At 45.2% G+C, this 18762-nt stretch overlaps 1 protein-coding gene across 1 annotated transcript in view; it reads left to right on the plus strand.

Annotated features, from left to right (window-relative positions):
- LOC129858681 (cohesin subunit SA-2-like) overlaps positions 1-6996 on the plus strand; it is a 38781-nt gene extending 31785 nt beyond the window's left edge. The window contains exons 31-32 of the mRNA XM_055927983.1: positions 2242-2319; positions 4276-6996. Of these exons, the coding sequence (XP_055783958.1) occupies positions 2242-2319; positions 4276-4299 (102 nt within the window). The 3' untranslated portion in view covers positions 4300-6996. The remainder of the gene's footprint in view (positions 1-2241; positions 2320-4275) is intronic.
- Positions 6997-18762: the final 11766 nt, after the last annotated feature.

An 18762-nucleotide genomic window follows, 5' to 3' on the forward strand; every position in this document is an offset into this window, starting at 1 on the left:
AGCCTCGAGTATTCTCGGGTATGACGCTACAAGCTTGGCAGACCTGTATTTGTGTAGATTCTCCCATTCTTCTCTGCAGATCGGATGGGGAGCGTTGCTGCACAGCTATTTTCAGGTCCCTCGAGAGATGTTTCATCAGGTCAAGTCCGGGCTTTAGCTGGGCCACTCAAGGACATTCAGAGACTTGTCCTGAAGACACTCGTGTTGTCTTGGCTGTGTGCTTAGGGTTGTTGTCCTGTTGGAAGGTGAACCTTCGCCCCAGTCTGAGGTCCTGAGCGCTCTGGAGCAGGTTTTCATCAAGGATCGCTCTGTACTTTACTTCTTTCATATTGTCCTCGATCCTGACTAGTCTCCCAGTCCCAGCAGCTGAAAAACATCCCCACAACATGATGCTGCCACCACCATGCTTCACTGTAGGGATGGTGCTAGGTTTCCTCCAGATGTGACGCTTGGCATTCAGGCCAAAGAGTTCAAACTTGGTTTCATCAGACCAGAGAACCTTGTTTCTCATCGTCTGGGAGCCCTTTAGGTGCCTTTTGGCAAACTCCAAGCTGGCTGTCATGTGCCTTTTACTGATGAGTGGCTTCCGTCTGGCCACTCTACCATAAAGGCCTGAATGGTGGGGTGCTGCAGAAATGATTGTCTTTCTGGAAGGTTCTCCCATCTCCACAGAGAAACTCTTGAGCTCTGTCAGTGACCATCGGTGTCTTGGTTTTTGCACTGATTTTCACTGTCAACTGTGGGACCTTATCGGTCTAAGGCACTGCATTGCAGTGTTGAGGCATCACTACAGCCTGGGTTTCGATCCCAAGGTTTTGCCGGGGGGCGTTCCTTGGTTCATCGAGCTCTAGCAACTCCTTGTGGCGGGCCGGGCGCCTGTAAGCTGACACGGGGGGGTCAGTTGTACGGTGTTTCCTCCGACAGGTTGGTGCAGCTGGCTTCCGTGTTAACCGAGCAGGTGTTAAGAAGTGGCGCGGCTTGGCAGGTCATGTTTCGGAGGACGCCTCTGTAACAGTATAACTTTAGTACCGTCCCCTCGCCCCGACACGGGCGCGAACCAGGGACCCTCTGCACACATCAACAACTGACACCTACGAAGCGTCGTTACCCATCGCTCCACAAAAGCCGCGGCCCTTGCAAAGCAAGGGGCAACACTACTTAAGTCTCAGAGCAAGTGACGTAACTGATTGAAATGCTACTAGCGCGTACCCGCTAACTAGCTAGCCATTTCACATCCGTTACACCTCTCCCAAGCCCATTGGGTAGTTGCAGCGATGAGACGATCGCAATTGGATATCACGAAAAAGGGGTTAAATTACCAACATCAAAAAATTTGAATACAAAGAAACTGTGGGCCCTTAACAAGCGTGTGTCTTTCCAAATCATGTCCAATCAATTGGATTTACCACACATGGACTCCAATCAAGTTGTAGAAACATCTCAAGGATGATCAATGGAAACAGGAGGGTCTGAACTTATTTTATAAAATGTAGTTTGAATTTTTTGTACATTTGGTAAAATTTCTAAACAGTTTATGCTTTGTCATCATGGGGTAGATTGAGAAACATTTTTAAAATCAGTTTTAGAATAAGGCTGTTATGTAACCAAATGTTGACAAAGTCAAGTCTGAATAGTTCCCGAATGCACTCTACCGTGACTAGATCCTGAGGCCAGTCGTCATGCCATTCATCCATCACCTCATGTTCTGCAAGGATCTGTACACAATTCCTTGAAGCTAGAAATGGCCCAGTTCTTCCATGGCCTGCATACTCACCAGACATGACATCAATTGAGCATATTTGGGATGCTCTGGATTGTCGTGTACGACAGTGGGTTCCAGTTCCCGCCAATATTCAGCAACTTCGCACAGCCGTTAAAGAGTCAGACCACATTCCAAAGCTCACAATCAACAGCCTGTTCATTTCTTATGTGAAGATGTCACACTGCATGAGGCAAATGGTGGTCACACCAGATACGGACTGGTTTTCTGATCCACGTCCCTACCTTTTTTTAAGGTGTCTGTGACCAACAAATTCATGTTTTGCCAGTCATGTGAAATCCATAGATTAGGGCCTAATTAATTTATTTCAATTGACTGATTTCCTTATATGAACTGTAACTCAGTAAAATCTTTAAAATTGTTGCATGTTGCGTTTATTTTTTGTTCAGTGTGTAATTATCACAATCAGCTCATATAAGCAGAATTTAAATCATTTATATTTGTTTCTCTTCTTTCTCCAGCCCCCCTCTAAGAACAGGAGAGAGAGATCAGAGCTGAAACCAGACTACTTTGACCCTGGCTCTATCATGGACGAGTCTGTAAGTAACTCTCTTCTCTTATACTCAACCATTATTACTCTATAGTAATACTCTTCCTTATACATACACAGCGCTCTAAATTAAACATTTTCATTGGTTGTACTGGTGCTCGCAACTTAAATTTAGGAGCACCAGAAAATAAGAGGGTATTTTATTGGGAGGCAGGTAGCCTAGTGGTTAGAGCGTTGGACTAGTAACCAAAAGGTTGCAAGATCGAATCCCCGAGCTGACAAGGTAAAAATCGGTCGTTCTGCCCCTGAACAAGGCAGTTAACCCACTGTTCCTAGGCCGTCATTGTAAATAAGAATTTGTTCTTAACTGACTTGCCTAGTTAAATAAAGGCAAACATTTTTTTTTTAAATCGGGCTATGTTTTAAAGCACTTATTGTTCCCTAGAAACTAATATGTAACGAGCACTGCACCTCTGTGCTGGGTCACCACTACGCTTGTGGTCATACCACCCTAACCTCGCCTGTTCAGGGTCGGCCTGGTTAATACTGAGACGGGAGACCGCCAGGAAATACCACATCAAGTTGTATTTGTCACATACAACAGGTGTTGACCTTTCCATGAAATGCTTACTTACAAACCAGGTGCCCGTAAGCACAATAAAAAAAATATATATTTATTATTTTTTTTAAAGAAGAAAAAAAGACAACTAAAAGAAACTAATATGTAACATTGTAATGTCATTTAGTTTATTATAAAAGCTAAGATGTTATGAATACACGTCATTGAAATTACAAAGTCATTTTGTAGATTATTTCTGTTTCTATATTGTGTAAAATCATCATTTTCCTATTGAGATGCATACATTGACAATTCCAGCTGGCACCCAGTGTCTGTCTGCCACTTGTAAATCATTGCGTGTGTAGGCTGGCGGGTAGGAGTGTTGGGCCAGTAACCAAAAGGTTACTCGATCGAATCTCCGAGCTGACACGGTAAAAATCTGTTGTTCTACCCTTGAGCAAGGCAGTTAACCCACTGTTCCCCGGGCGCCGAAGACGTGGATGTCGATTTAAGGCAGCCTTACGCACCTCTGATTCAGGGGTTGGTTTAAATGCGGAAGACCCATTTCAGATGAATATATTCATTTCTCCACAGCAAGCTGCTCTGATTGGTGAAGCAATTTAATGTCTCACTAAATGTAAAAATAAATAAATGTATTTCAGAAAGGAACAATATAAACCGTTGATTTTGCTGGTCAGAACAGTGGAACGTAACGGAAACAATTATGGTTCTGTTCAGAACTGAATGATTGGAAAATAATTTAGGTTCCAACCTCTGATTTTTCTAGTAATATTAGCCTCGGAAGCCCAGGCTATACACATTCTGGGCAGCAGGTAGTCTAGCGGTAATAAGAACTTTTGGGCCGGTAACCAAAAGATTGCTGGTTCGAAAATATGAGCCGGCCCCCAATAACTGATCCCCGGGCGCCGATGATGTGGACGTTAAGACAGCCCCCGCACCTCTCTGATTCAGAGGGGTTAAATGTGGAACATCATTTGGTTGAATACATTCCTTTTTGAGCTTTTTCTGTTGGAAAGCCTGGGGAAGTTCTCCTCAGGAAGAAGATAAAAAGGGGTGGAGTACAGTGGTCTAGTGATGCAACAAGCTAGCATGCATAACATACAAACTAACTCCTCACGGGCTACTGAAACTTTGTCCAACACAGTAGGAAAACAAAAAGCTAAATCAAGGCAATGCCTCTCTTTAGGGGAAACATAATTTTACTCAGTCTATCGAATGCTTCATTTCTACTCGGCGCTAATCAAACACAAGCTTTGCCTGCCAGCGCTATGTTAAAACACAATCCAATACTGAAGTTCTCCAGATTTCCCAATAGTCGAGATGAGATCTGGGAGGTTGGTTTAGCCTCACTATAGTAATACGTAAGACATGTTGTTGTTGCTAAGTGCTTTTACAGATGTGTAATGATCCCTTTTGTCTCTGCAGGTCCTTGGAGTGTCCATGTTTTAAACTGGTATTTGTAGACGAAGAGGAGAGGCATTTTGTATTTATGGAGAAGTTAAGATGCGGATCTGAAGTCTTCTCTGGTTTATCCTCCATGGTCACACACACACACACACACACACACACACACACACACACACACACACACACACACACACACACACACACACACACACAGTGTTGCTTGCTCAGAGGGGACTGAATGAAAACAAAATACTTTTATAATCCTTGGGTAAGCTTTTCCCCTTTCAGTTAGTGGCAAACCAGTTTCAAACCTAAAGGAATCCTCGACATTTAGTCTGAAGAAAGTTCCATTATTCTAGAATGTTTATTTTTCTTCCAAATGGAGATGGAATGAGATTTGGAAATGTCTTCTAACCCTGTCTCTATGCTAGTATAGTGAGTAACCCGGTGTGGTCTAGTAATTTATAAACAGGTTGTTAGTAGGAAAGTTAACTAGCTAGCTGTGCTGTAGTAGTAGTGGATGGACACGGTCTTTATGCTATTTTCAGTTTTTTAGTTTTCCTTTCCTCCATGTTGGACTGTCAGAATCTGTTGGTTCTGTGGTTGTGATGATGACTGCTGGTGGTTCAGTTGGTGACCTGTTAACTAGATCAGCTGTAAGAGTCCTGGCTGTAGCAACACACATCCAACCGTTGGCCCTAGTAAAGGGCACACTCTTTTTCCAAGAGCAGATTCCTTCATATGAAACACGTAGAAATGACGCCACACTGTTGTAAATGCTTCAGTATAGTTTCTTGCAACGTTTGGACCGGAAGCTCTCTTCGTCACATCCAAATGTGTGGGTACTGTTTCCATTCTGTGGTTGTTGGATACTGTCTGACTGAGGACCCCAGTAGTTGCTGTGAAGAGGCCCAGGATGCATCTCAAAAGTAGTGCACTATATAGGGAAAAGGGTGCCATTTGGTATGCAGCCAAAAGTGTTTAACAAGGAACTAGGCTGTCACACAAGTCCTGAAGCTTACCCAAAGATTTGCACCCTTCTACCTATCTGTAGAGTTTTCTCTCTCAACGGACAGCGAGGTGATTTTCTCTCTGGTAGTGCCACCACTGTGCTGACTCAGAGACAAGCAAGCAGCACGTTAATACACAGAAAATACATTTCTCCATCTCCTGAAAATCCAGCATATTTAGTGTTGAAATAGCTATCTCTAAATTTTAAATAAAGTTATATATGAATCGGTGCTGATTTTATAACTGTGCTTTTTTTTTTTATTAAAATGTTCAACCTAAAGTTAATGTTTCAGAAATGTGTAAGTAAAACTGTTTAAAATGAAAGCATGGGTAGTCAGGTGTCGGAAGATTTTTAAATTTGTATTTTTTTTTCTTAACGTCTTGGGGTTTCTACCGTTTTTCCTACGTGTAAATTAGTTTGGATGAGATTCATTATGACAAAATAAATCTGGCTTGTGAAATTTCAGCTTTAAGATTTTCAACATCCATGAGTAATAATAATGTCCTGTCGCAAAACTCCACAATATAAAACTGTGTAACTAACTAAAAACCAGTCATCATTATTAATCCTATAGAAACGTTGATTGGTTTCATCCCAAATGGTACCCTATTCCCTAGTGCCCTCACCAGGCCCTATATTCCCTATGGGCCCTGGTCAAAAGTAGTGCACTATATAGGGAATAGGGTGCCATTTGGGACACTTCAACAGTAGCAGCACTCTGGCAGCTAGACAAAGCTTAAATGTGACATGAACTATTATGTCGTCCATAAGTTTTAATTAAATGTTTTGTCTACTGAGGTAAATCTATCTACTTTGTAATCATTCCATGCCTGAGCCTTAAACATGCTATAGTGGAAGGAAATCAACTGCCCTGTCCAGAAACTGCCCCTAGCCCCATAGAAATAGTATTACTAGAATGAAATTGATATTGCTTAAGGGATGCTTTTTCCTGTTCTAGTCATTCTTTGCCTATATACCTAGACTCTCCAAGGCACCTGTGTATATCTGATAGGAATGGGTAAGGTATAAGCAATTAGGCTTCATCCCAACTAGTCTATCAGAGGTAAATGGTGAAGCTACTATTGTATTGCTTATAACCATCAAATTACTATAGAGCTACACTAGCACCTCGGGGTTAGACTTGAGGTAGCCCCGGAAAGATTATGTAGATGAGATTTGGTTGGGCCTCGTGACACTGGGGTGCTTGGGGTTGTTTCTGGAAAGGTCCTACATTTGTTTTCTCTCACAACTTTCTTCCATGTCAGAGGTAGCCATGAAAGGTGATTATTGGGGTTGTTATGACGACAGAACAGATGGTCCAGATGTGATGTGGATGAAGTAGATACAAACAGCCTGTGTTTTACCTAATTATTATTTTATGTAAGTAAATATTTTGGAGTAAAAATGACTGTGGCTTTTGTTTTGTCACTTACTACCACTACATTGGTATAATTCCTTTTATTTGAACCTTCCTGTATATAAAACAAACATCAAGCTTTATTTTCATTTGTGTTTTTCCTTTTTGGCCATTTGTGTGTTTTAATCTTTTCACATACATACATACATACATACATACATACATACATACATACATACATACATACATACATACATACATACGCACACACTCTCCTGTGGTATTGTTTGTCCCCCATGCTATTGTCACTCAGTCAGATTTTTACTTGTCTGGAGACAGTCACTTTTTGAATAAAAGTAAACCAACTCAACATCAGTTGCTGTGATTTTTATTTAATCAGTTCACATTGTTTGAAATTAAAGCATTTTTTTGTTTATTTTACCATAGCTACTCATTGCCACAAGGGGGCGATGTTTCCTCAGAAATGAAAGACCATATTCCCGACACTACTGGCCAGGGCCCCAGGCACTATATAGGCACATAAATCCCAGACACCAACATGTTTGGGTTTTCTTGTTGCATATCAAGTGTCAGTCAGAGTAGCCTTTGAAGCGCAGGCTTGTCACGTTCTGTTTTTCTCATGAGTCAACAAGACGAAGTTTGGAAGGGTGGTCCTGTTACGACACTTTGTGTCAGACCTGCTTTGCCTTTAAGAAAGCAGCTTTATACACTTACTGTTAATTGGATGAGCAGCCTGTGTTCAGTGCATATATAGCTGGTGTCTTACTGTTAATGGGTTGAGCAGCCTGTGTTCAGTGTATATATAGCTGGTGTCTTACTGTTAATGGGTTGAGCAGCCTGTGTTCAGTGCATATATAGCTGGTGTCTTACTGTTAATGGGTTGAGCAGCCTGTGTTCAGTGTATATATAGCTGGTGTCTTACTGTTAATGGGATGAGCAGCCTGTGTTCAGTGTATATAGCTGGTGTCTTACTGTTAATGGGATGAGCAGCCTGTGTTCAGTGTATATATAGCTGGTGTCTTACTGTTAATGGGTTGAGCAGCCTGTGTTCAGTGTATATATAGCTGGTGTCTTACTGTTAATGGGATGAGCAGCCTGTGTTCAGTGTATATATATAGCTGGTGTCTTACTGTCATTGGGTTGAGCAGCCTGTGTTCAGTGTATATAGCTGGTGTCTTACTGTCATTGGGTTGAGCAGCCTGTGTTCAGTGTATATAGCTGGTGTCTTACTGTCATTGGGTTGAGCAGCCTGTGTTCAGTGTGTATATTGTAAGTGCGTAGCCACTGTTAACAGACTATCGATTCAACAATAGAAAATTAAAGTGCAACTTCCATCCCACTTTTGATATTCTAACTAGTGTATCATTCCATATATTACTCCCGTCTTCTTTATACATTGTTTATCTTCTACCTACTGTTACAAGTTATGCAGGGCACAGCTCCCCCATGCTGGTAGCAATCAGTTTGTCTGTCTAGAGAAGGAGGAGGGAGAGATGGAGTCCATGGCTGTTATAGGAGATTCTGGCAGTAGATGAAAGACTGTGGAGGCCTCTGTTAAAAACAGCGCTAAAGAGAACCTCCAATCAATGGCTGCTCGTTAGAATAGTGCAGGGAACGAGGGAAGGGGTGAAGGGAAGGGGTCCATTCAGCACCATTCACTACGGCTGCTGCCTGTGATCTGGTGAATGGTGCTGAGAAGGAAAGAGGTGAAGAGATGAGCGGAATAGAGGGATGTGAAGGGAAGGGTTTCATTCAATACGCTACTTGTCTGAAAGATCTGGAGAGGTCTATCCTCCTCACATCAGACTTCTCTCTCGTCATCCCTCCTTTCAGAATGACAAAGTAACGCTGTGTAGGGAAACTAAAAAGGTTCCTTTCTCAGCCCTGAACTTACTCAAACACGTGTGTCCAGGATCCCTGTCAGTGCCCTGCTCTGGTGTATGTATGTCTAGAATCTCTCACACTGCCCTGCTATAGTGTGTATACGTCCAGAATCTGTCTCAACGGGTTAGTTGAGGTCATTTGTACATGTAGGTGGGGGTGAAGTGACTATGAATAGATAATAAACAGTGAGTAGCAGCAGTGTACAAAACAAATGGGGGGGTCAATGTAAATAGTCCGGTGGCCGTTTGATTAATTGTTCAGCAGTCTTATGGCTTGGGGGGGGGGGGGGGGGTAGACGCTGTTAAGGAGCCTTTTGGTCATAGACTTGGCGCTCCGGTACTGCTTGACGTGCGGTAGCAGAGAAAACAGTCTATGACTTGGGTGACTGGAGTCTCTGACAATTTTATGTGCTTTCCCCTGACACCGCCTATTATATTGGTCCTGGATGGCATGAGGCTTGGCCCCGGTGATGCACTGGGACGTACACACTACCCTCTGTAGCGCCTTACGGTCAGATGCCGAGCAGTTGCCATACCATGCGGTGATGCAACCGGTCAGGAGGCTCTCGATGGTGCAACTGTAGAACCTTTTGAGGATCTGGGGACCCAAATCTTTTAATTCTCCTGAGGGGGAAAAGGATTTGTCGTGCCCTCTTCACAACTGTATTGGTGTGTTTGGACCATGATAGTTTGTTGTTGATGTAGACACCAAGGAACTTGAAACTCTCAACCCGTCTCATCGTTGTTGGTGATCAGGCCTACCACTGTTGTGTCGTCAGCAAACTTAATGATGGTGTTGGAGTCGTGTTTGGCCGCGCAGTCGTGGGAGAATAGGGAGCACAGGAGGGGACTAAGTCCACACCCCTGAGGGGCCCCAGTGTTGAGAATCAGCGTGGCAGATGTGTTGCTACCAACCCTTACCACCTGGGGTTGGCCCGTCAGGAAGTCCAGGAACGAGTTGCAGAGGGAGGTGTTCAGTCCCAGGGTCCTTAGCTTAGTGATGAGCTTAGTGGGCACTATGGTGTTGAACGCTGAGCTGTAGTCAATGAACGGCATTCTCACGTAGGTGTTCCTTTTGTCCGGATGGGAGAGGACAATGTGGAGTGCGAGATTGTGTCATCTGTGGATCTGTTTGGACAGTATGCGAATTGGAGTGGGTCTAGGGTATCCGGGAGGATGCTGTTGATGTGAACCATGACCAGCCTTTCAAAGCACTTCATGGCTACCGGCGTGAGTGCTACGGGGAGGTAATGATTTAGGCAGGTTACCTTCACTTCCTTGGGCACAGGGACTATGGTGGTCTGCTTGAAACATGTAGGTATTACAGACTTGGTCAGGGAGAGGTTGAAAATATTAGTGAAGACACTTGCCATTTGGTCCGCGCATGCTTTGAGTACACGTCCTGGTAATCCGTCTGGCCCCACGGCTTTGTGAATGTTGACCTGTTTAAAGGTCTTGCTCACATCGGCTACCGAGAGCGTTATCACACAGTCATCCAGAACAGCTGGTGCTCCCATTCACGCTTCAGTGTTGCTTGCCTCGAAGCGAGCATAAAAGGCATTTAGCTCGTCTGGTAGGCTCGCGTCACTGGGCAGCTCACGTCTGTGTTTCCCTTTGTATTAGGTAATAGTTTTCAAGCCCTGCCACATCCGACGAGCGTCAGAGCCGGTGTAGTAGTCAATCTTAATCCTATATTGACGCTTTGCTTGTTTGATGGTTCGTCAGTGTCCCGCTCCTTGAAAGCGTCAGCTCTAGCCTTTAGCTTGATGCGGATGTTGCATGTAATCCATGGCTTCTGGTTGGGATATGTACGTACGGTCACTGTGGGGATGACGTCGTCGATGCACTTATTGATGAAGCCGATGACTGAAGTGGTATACTTCTCAATGTCATTGGATGAATCCCAGAACATATTCCAGTCTGTGCTAGCAAAACAGTCCTGTAGCATAGCATCCGCGTCATCTGAACACTTCATTATTGAGCGAGTCACTGGTGCTCTTGCTTTAGTTTTTGCTTGTAAGCAGGAATCAGGAGGATAGAATTATGGTCAGATTTGCCAAATGGAGAGCAGGGGAGAGCTTTGTATGCGTCTCTGTGTGTGGAGTAAAGGTGGTCTAGAGTTTTTTTCCCTGTGGTTGCATGTGACATGCTGGTAAAAATAGGCATACTAGCCATGCCGCTTCTGGATGATCATTTTCTTGTTTGCTTATGGCCTGATACAGCTCGTTGAGTGCGGTCTTAGTGCCAGCATCTGTCTGGTGGTAAATAGACGGCTACGAATAATATAGATGAGAACTCTCTTGGTAGATAGTGTGGTCTACAGCTTGTAGACCACACAAGCTGTAAGCTATACCTACGGATTCTCAGAAGGCAGCCCGATCTGCGTCCTCTTTTTTTTCTCCCCATCTTTTCTTCACTCAAATGACGGGGATTTGGGCCTGTTCCCGGGAGAGCAGTATATCATTCTCGTCGGACTCGTTAAAGGAAAAAGCTTCTTCCAGTTCGTGGTGAGTAATCGCTGTTCTGATGTCCAGAAGTTATTTTTGGTCATACGAGAAGGTAGCAGCAACATTATATACAAAATAAGTTACAAACAACGCAAAAAAAATAACAAAATAGCACAATTGGTCAGGAGCATGTAAAACGTCAGCCATCCTCTTCAGCACCATCTCACTGTCCTGCTCTAGTGTGTGTACGTCTAGATCTCTCATTGCTCTGCTCTAGTGTGTGTACGTCTAGAATCTCTCATTGCTCTGCTCTAGTGTGTGTACGTCTAGAATCTCTCACTGCCCTGCTCTGGTGTGTTTACGTCTAGATCTCTCACTGCCCTGCTCTAGTGTGTGTACGTCTAGAATCTCTCACTCCCCTGCTCGAGTGTGTGTACGTCTAGATCTCTCACTGCCCTGCTCTGGTGTGTTTACGTCTAGAATATCGCACTGCCCTGCTCTAGTGTGTGTACGTCTAGATCTCTCACTCCCCTGCTCTAGAGTGTGTACGTCTAAAAGCTCCCTCACTCCCCTGCTCTGGTAGGTTTATGTCTAGAATCTCTCACTCCCCTGCTCTAGTGTGTGTACGTCTGGATCTCTCACTCCCCTGCTCTAGTGTGTGTACGTCTAGATCTCTCACTCCCCTGCTCTAGAGTGTGTACATCTAGAATCTCCCTCACTGCACTGCTCTAGTGTGTGTACGTTTAGATCTCACTCCCCTGCTCTAGTGTGTGTACGTCTAGATCTCTCACTCCCCTGCTCTGGTGTGTGTACGTATAGAATCTCTCACTGCCCTGCTCTAATGTGTGTACGTATAGAATCTCTCACTGCCCTGCTCTGGTAGGTGTTGACAGGGTCAGGGCTGAGAGGTTAAATCTCAGCCTGGCAGTTCCTCCAGCTGCAGAGGCCAGAGATATGGCTTATAATTACTCCTGATAACCTAAGGGCGCCCTCTCCATCCCAAATGGCACCCTGTTCCCTATTTAGTGCAGTACTTTTGACCAAGACCCATAGAAAATATATAGGGACTAGGGTGCCATTTGGGATGCAACCCTTCAGACCAGCAATCTGAAGCCGCGCTGGGCAGTGAACTTTAACGGATGTTTGAGCCTAAAGCAGGCGGTCTGAGAACTGGTCTAAGGGGTCAGTTAGACCTGCCTGACAGTTACTCCCATCGCTGTTCTATTCCGTTAATAACTGTTCAAAGTGTATCGTTTTGTAATATCATCGATTAGAATCCGTTAGTGTTTAAACAAAGCCTTTAACATTTTGTCTGTAGGCTGCACCTCAAAGCGTTAAATCCATAGGATTCTAGTTCCCTGGTTAAATCATTAATGAAGTAATCAGTTGTAATCTCGCTGGGGATGTCAGGGCAGAGATAAGAGAATATTCATTCACTAGTCACCTCTGGCCTCACACAGACAGACCGACAGGCGTGGAAAGTACCCTATAGAGTAATTTAATAACGATTTTGTTTTTTAATGTAACAAGCAAAAAGACATCTATCGGATTAGAAAATAAAAACTTTGTGGATCAGAGCAGATGTGGATGTTAAATCTAAGAATCAATGCATTTCTGTTCATTAGAGAAAGAGAGGTGGTTTTACGGAGTATGAAGACAAGCAGGAAGAGGTCAGGGATTCCACGGTATGTCTGTTCTAACTACACTGCTCAAAAAAATAAAGGGAACACTTAAACAACACAATGTAACTCCAAGTCAATCACACTTCTGTGAAATCAAACTGTCCACTTAGGAAGCAACACTGATTGACAATACATTTCACATGCTGTTGTGCAAATGGAATAGACAAAAGGTGGAAATTATAGGCAATTAGCAAGACACCCCCAATAAAGGAGTGGTTCTGCAGGTGGTGACCACAGACCACTTCTCAGTTCCTATGCTTCCTGGCTGATGTTTTGGTCACTTTTGAATGCTGGCGGTGCTTTCACTCTAGTGGTAGCATGAGACGGAGTCTACAACCCACACACGTGGCTCAGGTGCAGCTCATCCAGGATGGCACATCAATGCGAGCTGTGGCAAGAAGGTTTGCTGTGTCTGTCAGCGTAGTGTCCAGAGCATGGAGGCGCTACCAGGAGAGAGGCCAGTACATCAGGAGATGTGGAGGAGGCCGTAGGAGGGCAACAACCCAGCAGCAGGACCGCTACCTCCGCCTTTGTGCAAGGAGGAGTAGGAGGAGCACTGCCAAAGCCCTGCAAAATGACCTCCAGTGGGCCACAAATTTTGTCCACAAACGTGGACAGTTTGATTTCACAGAAGTGTGATTGACTTGGAGTTACATTGTGTTGTTTAAGTGTTCCCTTTATTTTTTTGAGCAGTGTATATTATGCCGTGGGAACCCTGTGGTGTGGTGTGTTCAGCACACTCTTGACTGCCTCTCATTTTCCCCTGTAAGTGACCGAGGGCTAGAGTGAAGAAAGGTGTGGTGAATGACTGACTGAACGAGTGTTAGACGTTGTAGTTGGTAATTGAGTGAAACTGGCACTAGCCACTCTTGTCCTTGTGTAAGGTTGGCAGAGAGACTAGTGTGTGGGTCCTGTCACCACAACAGGCCTAGGTGAGGTTTTTAAGTCCAGGAGAGTTGAGGAGCAGAGGTAGAGGTCAGGGCTTGAACTAAGGTCAACCCCCCCTACACACACGCACGCACGCACGAACGCACGAGAGGGGGGTCAGAGGGTGTTCTCAGAGAACCGCTTCTTTGTGTATAGCAGGGGTGGGCAAACCATTGGGCTTGAGGGCCAAATACCCTAAATATAATTTACATACTGTATCTAGTTATATACGTCCATTATAATTTACATACTGTCTAGTTATATACGTAATTATAATTTACATAGACAGTATCTAGTTATATATGTCCATTATAATTTACATACTGTCTATCTAGTTTAAGATATTCAAGAGTGGCCTGGAGTGTTGTTCTTACCCAAATTGAGAATTTTCCACCAAACCAATCTGTCCAGGATTGAATGGCGTAGTTACACCTGGTATAGACGCACCAAGCTATTCACCAAGCTATACTCCAGGTAGACACACCAAGCTATACCCCTGGTAGAGATGCACCAATATACACTCCTGGTATAAGACGCACCAAGCTATACCCCTGGTATAAGACACACCTGGTATAAGACACACCAAGCTATACCCCTGGTAGAGATGCACCAATATATACCCCTGGTATAACACGCACCAAGCTATACCCCTGGTATAGACGCACCAAGCTATACCCCTGGTATAGACGCACCAAGCTATACCCCTGGTAGAGATGCACCAATATATACCCCTGGTAGAAGACGCACCAAGCTATACCCCTGGTAGAGACACACCAAGCTATACCCCTGGTATAGATGCACCAAGCTATTCACCAAACTATAATCCAGGTAGACGCACCAAGCTATACCCCTGGTATAGACGCACCAAGCTATACCCCTGGTAGAGACACACCAAGCTATTCACCAAGCTATACCCCTGATAGAGAAGCACAAAGACATTCTGTGGTGTTTTTAGAGGTGATGCGTGTAGATGGACCAAAGAAATCCTGCAGATGGAGAGGGGGGAGGAGAGAGGGGGAAGGAGAGAGGGGGGAGGAGAGAGGAAGGGAGAGAGGGGGAGGAGAGAGGGAGGGAGAGAGAGAGAGAGAGGGGGGGGAGGAGAGAGGAGAGAGACGGAGAGAGGAGAGACAGAGAGGGGGAGGAGAGAGAGAGAGGGAGAGAGGGGGAGGAGAGAGAGACAAAGAGAGGGGGAGGAGAGAGACAGAGAGAGGGGAGGGAGAGAGGGGGAGGAGAGAGAGACAAAGAGAGGGGAAAGAGAGCGACAGAGAGAGGGGAGGGAGAGAGAGACAGAGAGAGGGGGGAGGAGAGAGAGACAGAGAGAGAGAGACAGAGAGAGGGACAGACAGAGGGGAGAGAGAGAGACAGAGAGAGAGGGAAGGAGAGAGGAGAGATACGGCGAGAGGAGAGACAGAGAGAGGGAGGGAGAGAGGAGAGAGAGCCCCTGAAACCTCTGGTTCTTATTAAAACCTCACATTTATAGTTAGTCCCTGTGTGTGTGTGCTCTCCTTAAAGTGTGTGTGTGTGTTCTGTCCCGGAGTGACGTCACTGAGACAGGCAGTGACAGTGACACGTTAATCCAGGGACTCAGGACTGTGACCTGACAGCTGATGGGAGCAAGTGGGTTCAGACATCTATGATACCGCTCTGTCTCTCTCTCTCTCTCTCTCTCTCTCTCACACACACACACAAACATACACACACACACTTTTGTCCCTCCCAAAGCCCTCCGTCCCTCTGTCTTCCGCTGAAACCCCTCCCTCTCTCTCTCCAACCCCGTTGCACCCCCCTAAATATCTTGCTCTCTCTCACTAACTCCAATCTAAAATCCGAGTAACCTAACGACAGGCAGACAGCCTGAGTAACCTAATGACAGGCAGACAGCCTGAGTAACCTAACGACAGGCAGACAGCCTGAGTAACCTAACGACAGGCAGACAGCCTGAGTAACCTAACGACAGGCAGACAGCCTGAGTAACCTAACGACAGGCAGACAGCCTGAGTAACCTAACGACAGGCAGACAGCCTGAGTAACCTAACGACAGGCAGACAGCCTGAGTAACCTAACGACAGGCAGACAGCCTGAGTAACCTAACGACAGGCAGACAGCCTGAGTAACCTAACGACAGGCAGGCAGCCTGAGTAACCTAACGACAGGCAGGCAGCCTGAGTAACCTAACGACAGGCAGGCAGCCTGAGTAACCTAACGACAGGCAGACAGCCTGAGTAACCTAACGACAGGCAGGCAGCCTGAGTAACCTAACGACAGGCAGGCAGCCTGAGTAACCTAACGACAGGCAGGCAGCCTGAGTAACCTAACGACAGGCAGGCAGCCTGAGTAACCTAACGACAGGCAGGCAGCCTGAGTAACCTAACGACAGGCAGGCAGCCTGAGTAACCTAACGACAGGCAGGCAGCCTGAGTAACCTAACGACAGGCAGGCAGCCTGAGTAACCTAACGACAGGCAGGCAGCCTGAGTAACTTAACGACAGGCAGGCAGCCTGAGTAACTTAACGACAGGCAGGCAGCCTGAGTAACCTAACGACAGGCAGGCAGCCTGAGTAACCTAACGACAGGCAGGCAGCCTGAGTAACCTAACGACAGGCAGGCAGCCTGAGTAACCTAACGACAGGCAGACAGCCTGAGTGAGAGATTCTTCCTCTAGAATGGAAACAGTCCTTCAGGCCATGAAGCCATCAAAGGAGGGACATTAGTTTGTATAAAACACATTGATGTGAGATCAGATCAGAGAGGAGGAGTCGGACTCATTTCCTACAGCAATTATGAATCGGTTACTTTTTGCGGGTGATAATATAGGAACTGTGACTCAGTGAAATCAGAAGAATAGTTCCCGTAGCAATTACGAGTGAGGCTGTGAGAGAGGAGGACATCTGGGCAGTAATCAGACTTCTAAACAGGAAGTGGTTTTATTTGACTTTTATTGTGGCTGTGGTGAAATCAAAGCTTCATGAATTACTGTAACAACAATTTCAGAGCCTCATAACCCCAGGATAACGACTGTGTGTGTGTGTGTGTGTGTGTGTGTGTTCCTCTCCAGTTGTTAATGTGTGTGTGGTATTGATTGCAGCTAGAAGGGGCGAATCACAAGTAGGCCACATCCTACCCATAATTCTCTCTTCTAGATAATGAGGGTTTAACCATTTGACCCTCCACATGCCGAGAGGCTCCGCTCATTGTCTGTCTGATGAAGGCCGTTGTTGTCTAAACGGCATGTCTTAACCAAGTAGTAAGAGTTTCTCACCGAGCGTTTTTCAATTTGGGCGTGTGTCTCTGGCTACTTTTTCTGATGTTAAGGTCATTTTTGTCTGCACCTCTTGAACTGCTTGACGCGACCTGTCTACTCCAGTCCTGAGGAGAATGATGATTAGGAAACAACTTTCTTCAACACATCTTATTTAGCACAAATAAATAGGATCACTAGCACCAATGCAGCGAGCAGCACAGTGTACCTGTTAGGAAAAACCCTTCTATAAACCAACACAGGCCTCTGAGACGGGCCAGTGACAGATGGGATAGGTTTTATCAGAGAGGAATAGGAAAATCAATTAACTAGAATATCTTTGGTTTTATTCACTGTGGTACTGCTGACTTCATGCCTTGGCTACGTCTCGCAGTGATGAGGTCATTGTTTCAGTGTTTGCTGAGTGTAAATATGTGACAGAGAACCACAGACCTCAGTCTCTGGGTGTAGCACCATGTCTCTGTTCATGTAGAACGTGGACCACAGGTCTGTGTCCCACATTTCAGTCTATTCCCTTTATAGAGCACTACATTTGACCAGAGCCCATAGGGAATTAGGAACAACAAAGTGGCTTTTGGGACACATCCAGTGGTCAACTGTCCTCTTGGAGAGCTAGAGGTGCAGGCTTTTGTTACAGCCTTGCTGTGAATTTGATTTGATTTGCCCTTCTGTAGAAGACCTACAATACAAATCCATGGACTCAGTATACAATGACTAATTCCCCAAACATATTATGTGACTGTAAATTCCCGCTATCTTTCTATCTTTCTAATGCAATTATGTTAGTGTGTTTTCTCCAGGTGATCTATCAATTGATCTCTCCTCAACCATTAGGGGGCAACGTTGATTATACAAATGCAGGGGCTCAAACCTATAGTGAACACACACACACACACAAGTGACAGACAGACACACACAAAGCCGGCGCAGATACAGACACAATCATTAAGTGTATAGCATTTCTTCCTCAACATCAATGGACAGCCCCTATTGCATGGATCATCAACTACATTCAGCCACAGGACAATTTATTTTCTTGAGGGGATGATCAGAAGGCCGGAACATAATTACAAATAAATTGCAAATTGACCGCAAGAAGCCCAAACAGATATGTTTGACCCCCCAAAAAATCATAATTTCAAACCTTGGTTACATTTACATACGATCACATAGACTACATGACCAAAAGTATGTGGACACCTGCTTGTCGAAAACCTCATTCCAAATTCATGGGCATTAATATGGAGTTGGACCCCATTTAGCTGCTATAACAGCCTCCACTCTTCTGGGAAGGCTTTCGAATAGATGTTGGAACATTGCTGCAGGGACTTGCTTCCATTCAGCTACAAGAGCATTAGTGAGGTCGGGCACTGTTGTTGGGTGATTAGGCCTTGCTCACAGTCTGCATTCCAATTCCTCCTAAAGGTGTTCGATGGAGTTGAGGTCAGGGCTCTGTGCAGGCCAGTCAAGTTCTTCCACACAGATCTCGACAAACCATTTTTTTATGGACCTCGCTTTGTGCACTGGGGCATTGTCATGCTGAAACAGGAAAGGGCCTTCCCCAAACTGTTGCCACAAAGTTGGAAGCACAGAATCGTCAAGAATGTAATTGCATGATGTAGCGTTAAGAATTCCTTTCACTGGAACTAAGGGGTCCAGCCTAAACCATGAAAAACAGCCCCAGACCATTATTCCTCCTCCAGCAAACTTTACAGTTGGCACTATGCATTCAGGCAGATTTGTTCGCTGGACTGCCAGATGGTGAAGCGTGATACATCACTCCAGAGAACGCGTTTCCACTGCTTCAGAGTCCAATGGCAGCAAGCTTTACATCACTGCAGCCGACGCTTGGGATTGCACATGGTGATCTTTGGCTGCTCAGCCATGGAAACCCGTTTCATGAAGCTCCAGACGAAC

This window comes from Salvelinus fontinalis, chromosome 6 (genome assembly GCF_029448725.1).
Source record: "Salvelinus fontinalis isolate EN_2023a chromosome 6, ASM2944872v1, whole genome shotgun sequence".
NCBI lineage: Eukaryota > Metazoa > Chordata > Actinopteri > Salmoniformes > Salmonidae > Salvelinus > Salvelinus fontinalis.